Source organism: Mustela erminea, chromosome 12, assembly GCF_009829155.1.
Source record: "Mustela erminea isolate mMusErm1 chromosome 12, mMusErm1.Pri, whole genome shotgun sequence".
Lineage (NCBI taxonomy): Eukaryota > Metazoa > Chordata > Mammalia > Carnivora > Mustelidae > Mustela > Mustela erminea.
The window spans coordinates 78,125,597-78,139,900 of NC_045625.1; the positions used below are offsets into that span (position 1 = coordinate 78,125,597).

The 14,304-nt window shown below is 44.2% G+C and overlaps 1 protein-coding gene across 1 annotated transcript in view; it reads right to left on the reverse strand.

Moving 5' to 3' along the window:
* Positions 1-221: 221 nt before the first annotated feature.
* RORB (RAR related orphan receptor B) overlaps positions 222-14,304 on the reverse strand; it is a 190,411-nt gene continuing 176,328 nt past the window's right edge. The window contains exon 10 of the mRNA XM_032308223.1: positions 222-4,004. Coding sequence (XP_032164114.1) covers positions 3,849-4,004 — 156 coding nt within the window. The 3' untranslated portion in view covers positions 222-3,848. The remainder of the gene's footprint in view (positions 4,005-14,304) is intronic.

Here is a 14,304-nt window from a genome sequence, read left to right on the forward strand (position 1 = left end):
GTTTGTCCCTGGCACCTCTTGCTACTAACGTCCAGAGTTCCCTGTGATTTAAGGTGTCACAGATTCTCCCCAAGAAGTCCCATTACCCTAGAGACCACTATATTCTGTTTATACCTACACAGTGGTCCTTTATTCCAGAGCTCTGAAGACAGTTTTCAAATGAGGGAAATCCAGAAGGGGTATGTGTGTAGAGTACATAGTACATCTCTACCCTCAGCTTTCATTCTCTGCGGCGGGGCGGGGGGGTCACAGAATTAGGGATACTAAGATGACCCAAGTTGTGGACACCCAAGTGTGGTGGACTAAGCCAGATCTGGTATTCTTTCTTCTCCTATATTCCCTCCAAAATTTGCCTTTCCTCTTCCAGATCACAGATACGCCAGAATTTGAATTCACACAGCTTTACCTCCCCTGGCAGAGTCCGCTAACCCCACTTAGATTTCTGTATTCTCCCCGCTCAGGACCTGTGTAGGAAGCTTGGGTTTGCTCGGGAGACACATATTCCTGTTAATAGGGCAGCTCGATTATTTGGCTCTTAGCAGATTTTAGAAAATGAGACCGAGTTGTCCTTACTCGTGTGCAACTTTCCATCAAGTCCACACAGTTAACGACACGAAGGTACTGCTTACTGTTCTGAAAGCCTTGTCAGAGAGGTTCTCTTATTGGCATATCTAATTTATGCCGTTTACATTTTGTTGTCATTTTCCTGTTTTATTCCCCCCCCCTGATGTATTTTTTTTTTTTAATGAAACATCCCTGAGTGGGTACAGTGCAATATCTGCATCAAGCAGTGATTGTCATTTACGAAGCATGAAGGGAAGAGTACAGATGGTGGGTTCTCTGGTCCAGTGTGCATTGTATCGTGAAGGTGGTGGGAACCCCTGCGCGTCTTCGCAGGGAAGGGACAAAAATTGCGTGTGGTACACAAAGTTTTCTCAACCAAATTTCAAAATACCTTGAGATGTGGTCATAGGAGATGTTCAAAAGGCATCTTGGAAAGGCGTATGTCGCCACCGAAGATAAGACCTGGTTCTCTTTTCAGGGACAGATTTGGCAACTGGGGCGCAAAATGGAAATCTCTCTTCTGAGCTGAAGTGGCCTGAGCGTGTACTGGTTGCCACTGTTTTGTTCTTGTTCAGTCGCTAGCTGTTTCCTGTGCCCTCACTTCAAAAGGTTCCTGCCGTCCCAGTGAAATGCTCGCACTGGTAGAAATGACAAACAAATTCAAATCTGGTACCTCCTGAGGCACATGTGGGAAATAATCCTTTTCCTACATCGCCCATGGGACGAGGGAGGAAAAAATTCTCAGCCACTTCATCAATTGAGCCAATTTAAATCCTCAAAGGTAGACCGAAGGGAACAAATGATTCCCTTTGCAACGGAGCAGGAATTATAGGCCAACAACGGAAAACACGAGGCCGACAGAACGATGAAAGCAAAGTTTGACATAAGTTCAAAGCTCAAAGGGAAACACCAAGTAGACACATTAAGCGTTGCCTATCACAAGCCAATCATAAAACATACATTGCATTTGGAAACGGCTTGGCTTAATTGAGCGCCTTCCATTACCCTGTTTTCCTAGCAATCAGTAAAGTAATCTTTCCATTAGAAGGAAATATGACTCTTGGAATTAATTCTTTATACAAAGAGCTAGCAGGAGTGACATTTACACCAGAAACAACCAAGTCCCTGCAGCAGCATAACACGCAGTGCGCAGCTGTCTTCTTAGACACCGAAGGTAATTTGGTTCAATGTAGTTAAATTAATTGAATATAACAGTAGTTGAGAAAGAGAGTCATTATTTTAAAGCCTTTTTGTTTTTCCCCATTGGTTTGGAATTCATCAATCATGAGGTGGGAAAAGGCTCTGTTTTCTAGAAGAAAAGACTAGCGCTACCGTCTGATCATCAAGGAGGGGTGCGGTGGCATCGCGGAGATGGCTCTCAAGACCGTGTCACTTTAGGAGAGCGCTGGAGATGAAAAGGAAATCAAAGTTTCCACTGATGGAAACTTTTCAAAGCAAGTGTGCGCGCATGCGTGCGGGTGCGTTTGCCGAGGAGGAGAGGGCGGGGCCTCGAGAGCTGCAGCTGGGCTACGCTTCCGGGAGATGGTGCATGTCATTGTCTTCTACACAAAGCCCGGTTCTAGCTTCATTTTTAAGAACTCTTGTTTTGGATCCACTAAGACCCAAGACATCCGGCCTCCAGAGCCCAAGCAGAACAAGCTGCTTGGGGTTTATGCTTTCCTGGCACTCGGCTGGAGAGCAGGTGGAGAGGGGAGGCTTGTCCTAGGAAGTCTGAATTCACTAAGCTTTGTCTTGCCTTTTGCACTCTGTGCTTTGCAAGTTGCTTAAAAAAAAAAAAAAAAGTAAGCCCAGGCTAGATGGATGATGCGATTTCAAACCACATGGGAAATAGTTTTGGCTTTGGGGTGTATTAGTTGTACAGAATAACTCAGATGCGTTTTCCTTATCTGTCGAGTTCTTGCTCTGTGCATACAGTGTAGCATTTTGGAGTTGAGAAATTAGAGGCCCCACACTAGAAGGACATATAAAATCCTGCCTTCCCCTTTATTGCTGCTTTTTCTAACAAACTTGGCAAAGGGAATGCATCTAAAGAACTACTTCTTTACTTTGTAGGTGCTCTTTCCTACCTCTTCTTTGCCAAAACAAAAAACAAACAAACAAAAAAAACCACACCAAAAAACAAAAAACCAAAAAAAACCCAAACCAAAACAGAACAGGTTAGAGAGGACATGTTGACATGAAATGGCATCTGGACCCTGGCTTCTGATTTCTGCCGTGACTCTTATTTTATTAGAAAAAATTGCTGGTGATCAAACCTACAGACTGCGTTTCTCTGCTGAAGATACAATGAGCACCAAAATCAGTTTCTTTCCCAGCCTAAAATCCAAAGAAAAAACAAAAGTGTTTTGCGTGTGCTGGTGAAAAATAGGAAACAGTGATTGTTTGGTTAAAAAAAGTTCTGGACTCCACAATATTATCTGTGGCCTAATTCTTAAAAACAGGAAAATGGCTCCAAATACTCCCCCCCCACCCCAATATTTACCATCCTGACAAGGCTTTGATGTCACTAAGAGAGCTAGAGTTCTTACTCAGAGGCTGGGTGTTATGTTTGTTCCTTCACAGACTTATCTCTGAATCGGGACCATCCTGCTGTAGACGACAGCTGAAAAGTCTGGCTGGGAAAACAAAATCCTGATTGTCTAACATAAAGGTAACACAGAAGGGAAATAATAAGAGAGAGCCTGATTGAACCTCCTTCACTAGTGGGTATGGTGTTTTAAGCCACAGTGCACGTGCAGGTGTAAGTAATAATCATATATAATATTCTCGGATATTATATACTTATTACGTACCTGCACAGTGCTTTTCAAGACAGCTACAAATTTTCACATGCATCAACTATCTAAAAACATAGAAATAGGTAAGCCTATTCAGTGGAGTTTTCTTAAATTATATTTGAACAATTAACAGGAAAAGTAATCATGTAAAGTACCGCTCTGTTCTCGTATATATCTACAATAAAATTCTATAAACAGTTGTCTCCCAAAACATACCCGAATAAAATAAAATTAAAAAAAAAAAGATAACACCCAGTGTCCTCTAGTTGTATATTTATGGTCATTTCAAAAACAAACAAACAAATAAAAGAGCCCCACTCAGGTGCATATTTACATTCTTCAAACTGTAGCGGTGAAAAATAATTCTATTAAGTGCAGGACATTCCTAATGTTGCAGTAGACATTTTTCTTAAGTCTTCATGAACACATTGCTTTTGTCTTAATGGTGATGCATTCCGTGACTAGGAGACAGTCCTCTGGTCGCCTTCATTTGCAGACGGTGGCACAGTCAGGATTAAAGAGCTCCTTGTATAATGGAGGAAAGAGGGTGTTCACTATGTCTGGATGTGATTGTTTGAATACCTGCAGCTTCTCCCCGTGCAAGTTGCAGACCGCCGTGATGGTGGGGATCTTGGCTATTAACTGCAGAGCGGGGAGAGACGGGGGGAAGGGACAAAGCAGGAAGGAAGCTCATTAGTGCTCTGTCTTCTGAATCAGTGTCCTTCCTGGCCTCCGATGAAGGCAATGGCTTTGGGAAAAGACGTTTGGGAAGAGAGCAGGCTCACTTTCAGCTTCTCCTTTCTGACAAAACAAAACAAAATGTGCCTCCCACCCCCAACCTCCAGAGGGGAAAGAGAGAAAGCACGCAAGCAGGGCCAAGCTTCCTGATTTCACTGCTTTTAAATAAAACTGTGTTTGGGAGGTAGTCGATTCTGATGGGTAGGAGTGGGTGCTTTGCGCCAGGCCGACTGAGTCAGAATCCTGGTTCCAAAATAGCTAAATGGCCGTGTGGCTGGGATACACTCTGTCTTGGTTTTCTCGTGTGTAAAGTGGGCTTACTCACAGTTCCTAGTTCCTTGGCTTGTTGTGTGGACGGAGGTAATTCATATAAAAGTGGTGAGAATAGTGTAGGCATGAAATGCCATTGTTAGCTAATATTATCTATCGTTTCCCACAGATTTTTCTGATATGACTGTGAGGTTTTTGGTTTTTGGAAGGAGACCATGAGAGGAAGGTGTGATCTAAACTGTATGAGGCGTGATCCATAATCCTCGGGGCTGCTTTGCTCACTAGCCTGCCTGAATCTTTCTCGTTCTTTTCCACTCTAATGCATAAAATGAGACTCTGTTTCATCAGGAGAGAACCTGGGAGGTCACTGGCACTAGCTTCTTCAGGGAGGCATTTAAAAAAAACTCATGGGGAAACAGCCACTTATAATTGCTAGATTTTGACATATATGTATCATGTGGGATGTGATTTTTTTTTTTTTTTAGTTCCAATACCCAGAAAAAAGGGTTTTATAATAATTTAAAATGTCCACAGTTTGTGAAATGCTACATAGGTCTTAAGAGATGAACAATTCTAGCTTTTAACAGATTTGTAATGTGGGGACTCCTAGAATTTATCATCTCATGTCAAAATTAGTTTAAAACCAAACGTCATCATGATCAAATCACTGTTGGAATAAGATGTGTTTCATAAAAGATAAGCCTGATAGTTCATAGAGCTGACCAAAGGTACAGTAATGATAAAATAAAATAAAATAAAATAAAATAAAATAAATTAAATAAAAAATTAAATAAAATTAAATAAAACCCGTCGAATCACCAGTTCGGTTCATGTGCTCCCTATCCTACTCAATAGTAAGAAACCATCTCAGCCTTTGAAGTAAAAGAGAAAATAGATAATTAGTTACTTTGTGGCTCTTCAAAATCATAAACTTTGCTTTCATTAAGTTTCCCTTTAACAACTAATGACTGTATAACCACACTATGAGCAATTCAAAAATAGCATCAGGATGAGAGCTGTTGACACTTTCATTAAAGGGATCTAGAACACACAAAGAAGGTTGGGGTTCAGACATTCCATTTCCATGGATGTTTAATGACAGGGGTAGAAATGAAAAATGTGACATCTTTGTTTATAGAATGCATGTTAAATTTTAAACTGAGAATCAAGACCTTCTTTCCTACAGGATGTTACTGGAACTTGCAGCAGGCACTCTGCTAGACACCAAAGTGCGCAAGACAGTATGACTCTTGCTTATCGCCTGCTTGCGAAGACGGATGTGAATAACGGCATCCCGCCGTCAAAAACAAACTGGAAAACCATGGTGGGTGCCATGCAGAAATGGGCTAGAAGTGCTAGAGAACAGAATGTTCTCTTCAAGGCTTCCTTGAGAAAGCGCCACTTAAGCTGAGCTCTGAAGGGAGAGTGGGAGCCGATCAGATGCTGGGGTACAGGATTTGCCCCGGAGCCATGTGAAATGATGCCGCGGTACTTGGTGCACAGGAAGAACGGAGCGGTGAGTGAGCACGTCTGACGGAAGAGCGGGAGGGATGGGCGTGGCCAGTAGATACAAGCTGATGTTAAGGCTCTTTGGAAGGTTTTTCAGCAAAAGAGATGATCAGAGTCCCATTCTGAAAGAGTCACTTTGGGTCCAGGGTGGAAAACAATGTCTTTTCTACATTTTCATAGGTAAAAGGTATACCAGGGTCCACTTCCCTGAAGTCCCTTGGGAAATTATCCAAGCTCTCTCAACCAGCTGGTTCACAAGGATGGAGGCTACAGCAAGTTGGAGCACTTCTTACACATTACCGCCTCCCTGAAAGAGCGACTGAACTCGGAAAGGCTCTGAAGGCTTTCTGTGATCGCCTGCAGCTGAGCGGATGCTACCGCGGAGCTCCGAAAAATTCCAGCTGCGATCCGTAATGCCTGTCAACCTCTCCTCTGTGTAACAATCACCGGGGCACTTCCTAGAAATCCAGATTCCTGGGATCTACCCTTAAGGAGTCTGTGTCCGTAAGTCTAGGTGGCCTATCAGCCTCCATGTTGGAGAAAACATCCTTCGGGAGGCTGATGGACTGCGGCCGTGGAGGTTCAAATTTTTTGCATTTACAAGTTGCAAAGTAAATTCGGTACCTTCTCTGAAACAGTCCTGGGAGCTAGGTGGAAGGTTAGCTCCTTTTCAGGAGACAGAGACAGAACTGATCATCCTCAGAGAGGAGACGTTCCATCTGCTTAGCTCTGTTAGTGTAGTGGGGGGCAAGAAATAGAATTCCTAGTTCCCTATGGGACACAAATGCACCATAGATAGGATCCGCCTAGTGATTTATAAAACAACAACAACAAAACTAAACCTATGGGTTTTAAATCTCTACTGCCTGGGTCTGAATTCTGCACCTGCTATTAACAGCTGTGTGATCTTGGGCAAGTCACTTAACTTCTCAGCTTCGTTATTCGACAGATGGCCCCTCCCTCGGAGGGTTGTGTGAGGGTTAATTAACTGCGTTGACACAAGCTGTCAAGAGCAGTGCCTGACACATGGTGGCGATACGGGTGTTAGGTGTTATGCTTCCATTCCCATATAATGCTTCCTTCAAGGAGAGGAAGAGTCAAGGCCACGCTTGTCCAACCCAACCACCCAGGGGGCAAGACCCCAACTTAAACCTTAACCAAGCACTGGAAACTGGGTCATGTGTTAATGTTGCAGAAATCAGCCACTTCCTTTTGTTGAAATGAAAAAACAAAATCATATTTTCATTTTCTTATAGCAATTAAAGTAACCTGCTCATTTAGGAAACTGTGATTTATAAAGTAGAATCTTATACACACTACAATTCTTAAAGCTTTTTTTTTTTTTTTTTTTTTGCTCCTTTTGGGAAGGGGAAGAAATGTCCTCTCATGCATTTACTTATCATTAAATGCGTAAGAGGACAACCCTTCTATAGTTGCTTATTTGCCTTGGGAATACTTAATTACGTGTTTGGTTTAGAGAGAGTAAATATGGACCCTTGCTTCTTTCCCATTGCAAACTGGGGTTTAAGGAATATCTGATTCAGGACCTACTTCTTCCCTCTTTTATGGGATTTGGATCCTGTCCCTGCTGCTCATCTGTACAATGGATCAGATGATGAGAACTGCTTTTTGTGAAGAACACTGGGGCCGCATGAGCAAAGGGCACCAAGGAAGGCAAGAAGCTTCCCTAACCTGTGTGCACTTGGAGGAGGCTGATTTAAAGCCACCCAGGCAGTGGGAACAGAAATGCTGATGGGCATCCATCTGCTGGGAGGCACGAAGGGCCAGGAGGGGTTGCAGAGGCAGCGGCAGCACTAGTCAGAGCCCAGAAGGGCCTGGTGGAGGCAGCGGCAGGCAGTCACTTACTGCTCGTTAATATTATGTACTGCAGCTGGGGGACCCCCATTTCAAAGGGAGCTCAGAGCAGCCTCAGTGGCAGTTAATGGCTCAACAACTTTTTAAACAGCTGGGGAAGTGATCCAGAAGCACTTGGAGATGGAGGGGGTAGTCGATTTCAAACCATCATGAAATTTCTTCATGTTTAAATAATCCCCCTAGCAGTAGACAGAGGGTCCAGAAAAAGGCATTTTCACATTCATGTCTCTCTTATGACAAGCATTTCTTATAAGAAGGAAGCTTTAGCTTATACCTACAGGGGTCTACGAGAAGAAAAAACAGCTGTTGGAGAAGAGCTAATAATCCAACGCTTCTTTCCAGAAGGTGGTTTTATGAGAAAATCCACAATTCTGTAACGAGTACGTTTGATGTGGAAAAATGGAACACGCAGAGGGTAAGACGAGTGATCTCGTTCACAGAGGCTTCCAGGCCATCCAGATGCCCTCTAGCCTGAAGCTGGAAGCCAGCAACGGTTTGACCGAAGTGGAGGAAACTTCAGAAGCACTGATAAAAGCCAGCACATCAAGTGAGGCCAAATACACCTAGTTTGCATGCCTGTTCACTTTTCTTTTTCAGGGGTTTGTCTGGCTAAACTCGGACACTTAGGTTAGAATTGTAATACTGAATGAACTTGAGATATCTGTCTGCTTGTGAGCCCCCGACCCCTGACCCCATCCTTGGCATCCACGCTGAACCACTGGGTACAGGGGGAGTGCACATGGATTCAGCCGGGGCTGGAAGCCGAGACTGGACTGAGAGCCGGCAGGTTACTTTTTAAATCTAGTAGAAACTGCACTTGAAGAATGTAGTTGGAGAAGCTACATGCTAGCCAAATTTCACCACAGGGACCGGGGAAGCAGGGTTGGCTGGTATTCAGGGAGGGAGAAGAATTAAGGAGATGCCTTAAGAGAGAGAAACGTGAGATGGAGAATTAGGAAGGTGTCTTGATTCCTTGTTCTAGTGCCTTCCTGAATGGTGGCTGCATTTTCATCCTTAGGTTCCAGGAGATCTCTCTCCATTCTTTTTTCTTTTTGCTTATGCTAGTGTGAATTGGTTCCTGTTACTTGTTACCAAAGAGTTCTAATGATGACATCGACTTCTGACTTGAGGCATGAGGAGTGACATCAAGGTCTCTCTTTCTCTTTTTAAATTTATTAGAGAGAGAGAGAGAGAGAGAGAGAGAGAATAAGCCAGCGAGAGAGAGGGAGAAGCAGACTTCCCACTGAACAGGGAGCCTGATGTGGGGCTCCATCCCAGTACTCTGGGATCATGACCTGAGCCGAAGGCAGATGCTTAACTGACTGAGCCACCCAGGCACCCCAAGACCTCTCTTCTTACTTACAGACCATTAGTCTGATGGAGAACCCTTGGAATTTCTGGGTGGTGGACATGCAGCGTATGCCAGCAGACTTGGAGCAGCTAAAATGAACCAAAATAATCTCGTCTTTCACAGTAACTCTGCAAGGAAACTGGCTCAGTCCATATGGGCCCACCGTCTCCCCCTCGCATCTGGCACAGAGCTTATGCTCTGCCAGAAACCTGAGCTGAAGTGGGAAATGGCCCCGGGACAAAGCTATGCTTCTTGGGTATGGACTCGGAACTTAAAAAAGTGGGGGACCTGCTGAATTGTTTTCTATAGTTCTGCCTCTCCTTGGATGACTTTAAAGCATAAACACCATTATGAGGAAGCCCGAGAAGCCGGAGTGGGGCTCCAGGGGCCCAGCTTCATCGGGGCAGTGGCTATGTTAACTCTGTGAACACTCTCGAAGCAGTCTATCTACTTACCCTTTAAGAACTCTTCAGCATGTGTTCTGCTTTTGAAAAGCATAGCAAGTTTGAAGTAGGAAACCAATTCCTAGCCAAGTGGAGGAAAGGGGAGGCTCAGCACCTGGTCAGGGGCTCCTGGAGCGCTCACGGGACAGCTGCTCTTCGAGATGAAACGGACTCCACAGCCCCATAGGCCACCTACTGAGAATCCTAATATAACAACCAGGATCTTGCAAGAAAGCGGGCTTTAGACTAAACATTCCATTGCTAATCGGGACATAGCCTATTTCGACCTCATTGAGAAAGCAATGAAGATCAATGGAGATGACCTTGTGCCGTTTCCACGGATCCCTTGGTCAGTATCTGCTCTCCAGGCTCCATCAGAAAATCAACATGGTGAGTTTTTTTTTTTTTCTTTTCTTTTAAATCTGTATCAAAAGAGCACCATTAATGTCACAGTGACCAGGCTCGTTTCTTTCCAGTAAAATTTCAATTTATTAGCATGTGCAATAGGGCCGTCTAAGCCTTCCATTTTGTAAGCCTCTATTTAGTAGCTTGGTTCTGTTAATAACAGAAGAAACTTCCTTATGTCGATGAGACAGTTTTGCTACTGTTACGCTAGAAACGGACTTAGGAATGAAGAAGTTAGTGTATCAGTTGGCTTGTACTTCTCCCAGCTCAACCCATCACAGTTTCCCTGGGGAAGGCTGGAACCTTCCAGAGCTAAGGAGGAGATGAACCTCAAAGAAACAGATTTGTCGCCACACGGTGCAGCCATTTTTCTTGTCTAGGACAGTCTCTTTTCACAGCTGACTTGAGTTCCGTGTTTTCATTAACATGGTACAACCTTAGAGTAATACTTATGGATGAAGGGACACGGTGGGACATCTTCACAGACAGCAAAGGCTTAGAGTGACTGGCCGCCTGGCTAAAATTAACAAGTCAGGAAACAGCAGGTGTTGGCAAGGATGCAGAGAAAGGGGAGCCCTCCTACACTGATGGTGGGAGTGCAAGCTGGTGCAGCCCCTCTGGAAAACAGTAGGGAGGTGCCTCAAAAAGTTAAAGATAGAACTACCCAATGACCCAGCAGCTGTACTATTTAGGTATTTACCCAAAGGACACAAACATAGTGATTCAAAGGGATACATACACCTCAATGTTTATAACAGCAATGTCCACAATAGTCAAAATATGGAAAGAGCCCAGTTGTCCATCGACAGATGAATGGATAAAGGTGTGTATAAAAATACACACACAGAGAGGAATATTACTCAACCATCAAAAAGAATGAAATCTGGGGCACCTGGGTGGCTCAGTGGGTTAAAGCCTCTGCCTTCAGCTCAGGTCATGATCTCAGGGTCCTGGGATCGAGCCCTGCATTGGGCTCTCTGCTCAGTGGGGAGCCTGCTCCCTCCTCTCTCTGCCTGCCTCTCTGCCCACTTGTGATTTCTCTCTGTCAAATAGATAAATAAATTCTTAAAAAAAAAAAAAAAAGAATGAAATCTTGCCATTTACAATGATGTGGAGGGAGCTAGAGGGTATTCTGCTAAGCAAAATCAGTCAGTCAGAGAAAGATACCATATGATTTCACTCACATGTGGAATTTAAGAAACAAAACAGAGGATCATAGAAGAAGGGAAGAAAAAATAAAATAAGCTGAAAACAGGGAGACAAACCATAAGAAAGGGAACAAACACGGCTGCTGGAGGGGAAGTGGCTGCGGGAACAGGGTGGCTGCGGGATGGGCAGTAGGGAGCGCACTAGAAGTAATGAGCACCGAGTGTTCTGTGCAACTGACGAATCACTAAACTCTACCTCGGAAACTAATAATACAGTATATGTTAATAAATTGAATTTCAATAGAAAATTTTTTAAAAAGTGACTTGAAGAGAGAGAGCCATAGGGGACAAGTAATAACCCTCTGGCCATCCAGGAATAGGAGGAAAGAGAAGCGTGAGAGAGATTCTGAGCTGCGGCATAATCCCTAGACTCCTCCATATTTAGAAGAATTTGAATTTCCACTAGCACAGAACTGTGTGTTCACAAATATCCGGAAGGGTGGTGTGGCCCATCTGTAGTGCACGGCCAGGCACAAGCAATTGAACAGTTTGGAGAAATGGATTAAAGGCACGGTAACTCCCTGAAGTGTGGTGGTTGTAGTAAAATAAGTACCAGCACTCGCTCTAGTCTCTGCGTATGGCAGAGCGAGCAGCTGGTGGCCCGACTCCCACCACAAGTCCTCCAGGCCTTCCTGTCGGGTATGGGTCAGTACAGAGTTTGCTACTTTTAAACTTCTCAGTAAAGATTTGGGCAAGAACTCAGGAGGGTCGCATGTATGTGCAGGAGGGCTAGGAACAAATAAATAGACTAGCTACTAAGATTTCATGACTCTGATTATCCAGGAGCTGCGACAAGAGGGGACAGGCTGAAGACTTTATCAGACAGGCCTCCAGCCATGGCCCTGGCTCAGAGCTCGCACTGAAGGAAGGCCTGGGATATGAGCAAGATGTCTAGATCCAAGCTTTGCCCTCAGTCGTGAGTACGCTGCCCCTCCCTGGCCCGAGCTAGACTGACTCCTTTTTCTCCTTTGCCCTCTGTCCTCTGGCCAGAGCAACAGGAAGGACAGATTCTTGTGACTGGTGATAAACGAAGTCCATACTCCAGAGAACCAGACTGTCACCGGTCGTGGCGGTTCAAATATACACCCACCCTGTTATTCGTAGCTCAAATATACCTTATACTTCCTTACCTCTTAACATTTCCTCCATCACTTGCAAGGCCACACTCCATCTCCTGAGCCCTCCAACTTCCTTTTTTTGAAACAGTTCTCATCCATTAGTGATTGACTCAAATATACCACCTTTGGATCAAAATTTCCCTGCCGAAATGCACTTCTGTCCACAAGAGCAGCATTCACATACTAGACCCCTTACAGAGTGCGCCGCTTGCTGATACCAAATACCATTTCATCCTCAAAATAATCACAGAACCTGGACATTGTCTTCAGTCACACTTTACAAATGAGGAAACCTAAGCACAGAGAGGGTAAGTCACTTTTCCACAGTCACTCAGCTAGGAAGTGGTTCTGATGATTATTACAAATATGCTACATATTATCACGATGCTATGAGGAAAGGAAACCAGAATCTTTAATAAGGCTTTAAAAAATAAATGGGTTCATATATTGGGTTTGAAATCTTCTAGTTAATGGATACAGAATTCCTAATCTTCACACCTTCTGCACATCCAAATTTGGTTAAAAGTACAAGGTTTGGACTTCAATTTCAGGAAGTGGGCATGACGGAAGTGTGCTGGAGCCTGTTCTTTCGGGATCAAGTCCTGTGACTATGTCTAAGCCCCAACCCTCTCACCTGATGTCCGTTCCACTTGTTCAGGGTCAAATTGGTCGCACTATAAATAGTCCCTGCGCGTTACCCAGAAGGCAGATCCGACCCACTGACTGCGGATTTACCTGCGCCCCTGGACTTGAATGCCACAGTCGGGTGTGTGCCCATTCTTCTAGAGGGAGGTTTCAGGATGTCTGCCAGATTCCCCGAGGGGTCTATAAATTACAAGTATTAAGAATGGCTGCCACTGTTTGAGAGGCATCCTAAAGGCAGACGAGCTCCGTGACTATGGGGGCAGAAGGAGCATTTCTGAAAAGATGAGTCTGGTGGGACAGAAGAGTGTTTGCTGGATACAAATGGAATGATTCCTTTCCGGGGGGAAGGGCTTCGTGAGAGAGAGTGCCTGTATGTCGATGGCACCATTGTCCTGTGTTAAAGTGGTCGGGAACTCAAGATACTTGCCCATTCCCACCCCCCCATCTCCAGCACTTGACAGTTTAGGAATCTAAGATAAATAGAGTGACTCATCGAAAGCCATGCAGCTCAGGGCTGAGATCGAAGAGTCCAGAGCTCATTCTCTTTCATGGTCCCTCCCCTTTACTTCACAGAGCATCCTAGGAAATGCTGGCTTACAAGCAGGGGTCCACACAAGAAACCTACAGCCACCTGCAACCTATGGTAGCAATGCTCATCATCTGGTTCCAGGGAGTTCTATACAAGAAACAATCCTCTTTTAACACTTTCTCTTGCTTCCTTTCTACCCCAAATACTTCTGATGGCCACCCTCAGGACACCAGGAGGTAGAAAATGATGTAAGCAGGAGAATTTTTGTACTGTGGATCTCATTTGAACCTCAAAACAACCATACAGATGCCAAAAAAAAAAAAGATAATCCTCATTATCCTCATATCAAGACCTCAATTTTAGGATGGCATATATGGGGACAAGGTCTTTGGGAGATCCAAAATGCAGGAAACATTCCCCCTCCATTAACTGACCAGAAGTATTTATCGTATATTCTGCAGAGCAATTATAGAGACAGGTGTATGTTTCCCAAACCATCTCTTCTGCCCAGTGCATCTGGAACCATGCAGAAGTTTTGTCTTGACTGGGAGAAAACCAAGGTACAGAGAGCAAGTGGTTTTCCTGGGCCATACCAAAAGTACCAATTTCTACTAGACAACTATCCCTCTATAGTGTAAAAATGTCCCTCCTAGTGAGGCCTTCATCCTAACAAAATGTTACCATCATGAAACAGCATATGTAATTCATAGATTTTTATAGATAGGAGTTTCTGTATTTGCAAAGTAGTATGTGGTAATACCTCTGACAGAATTTTCCCCTTTTAAAAAAATAAGGAACTTTGAAAGCAGTGGGAAGGTTTTGATGATTATAAACATAGACTAGGATTCCTC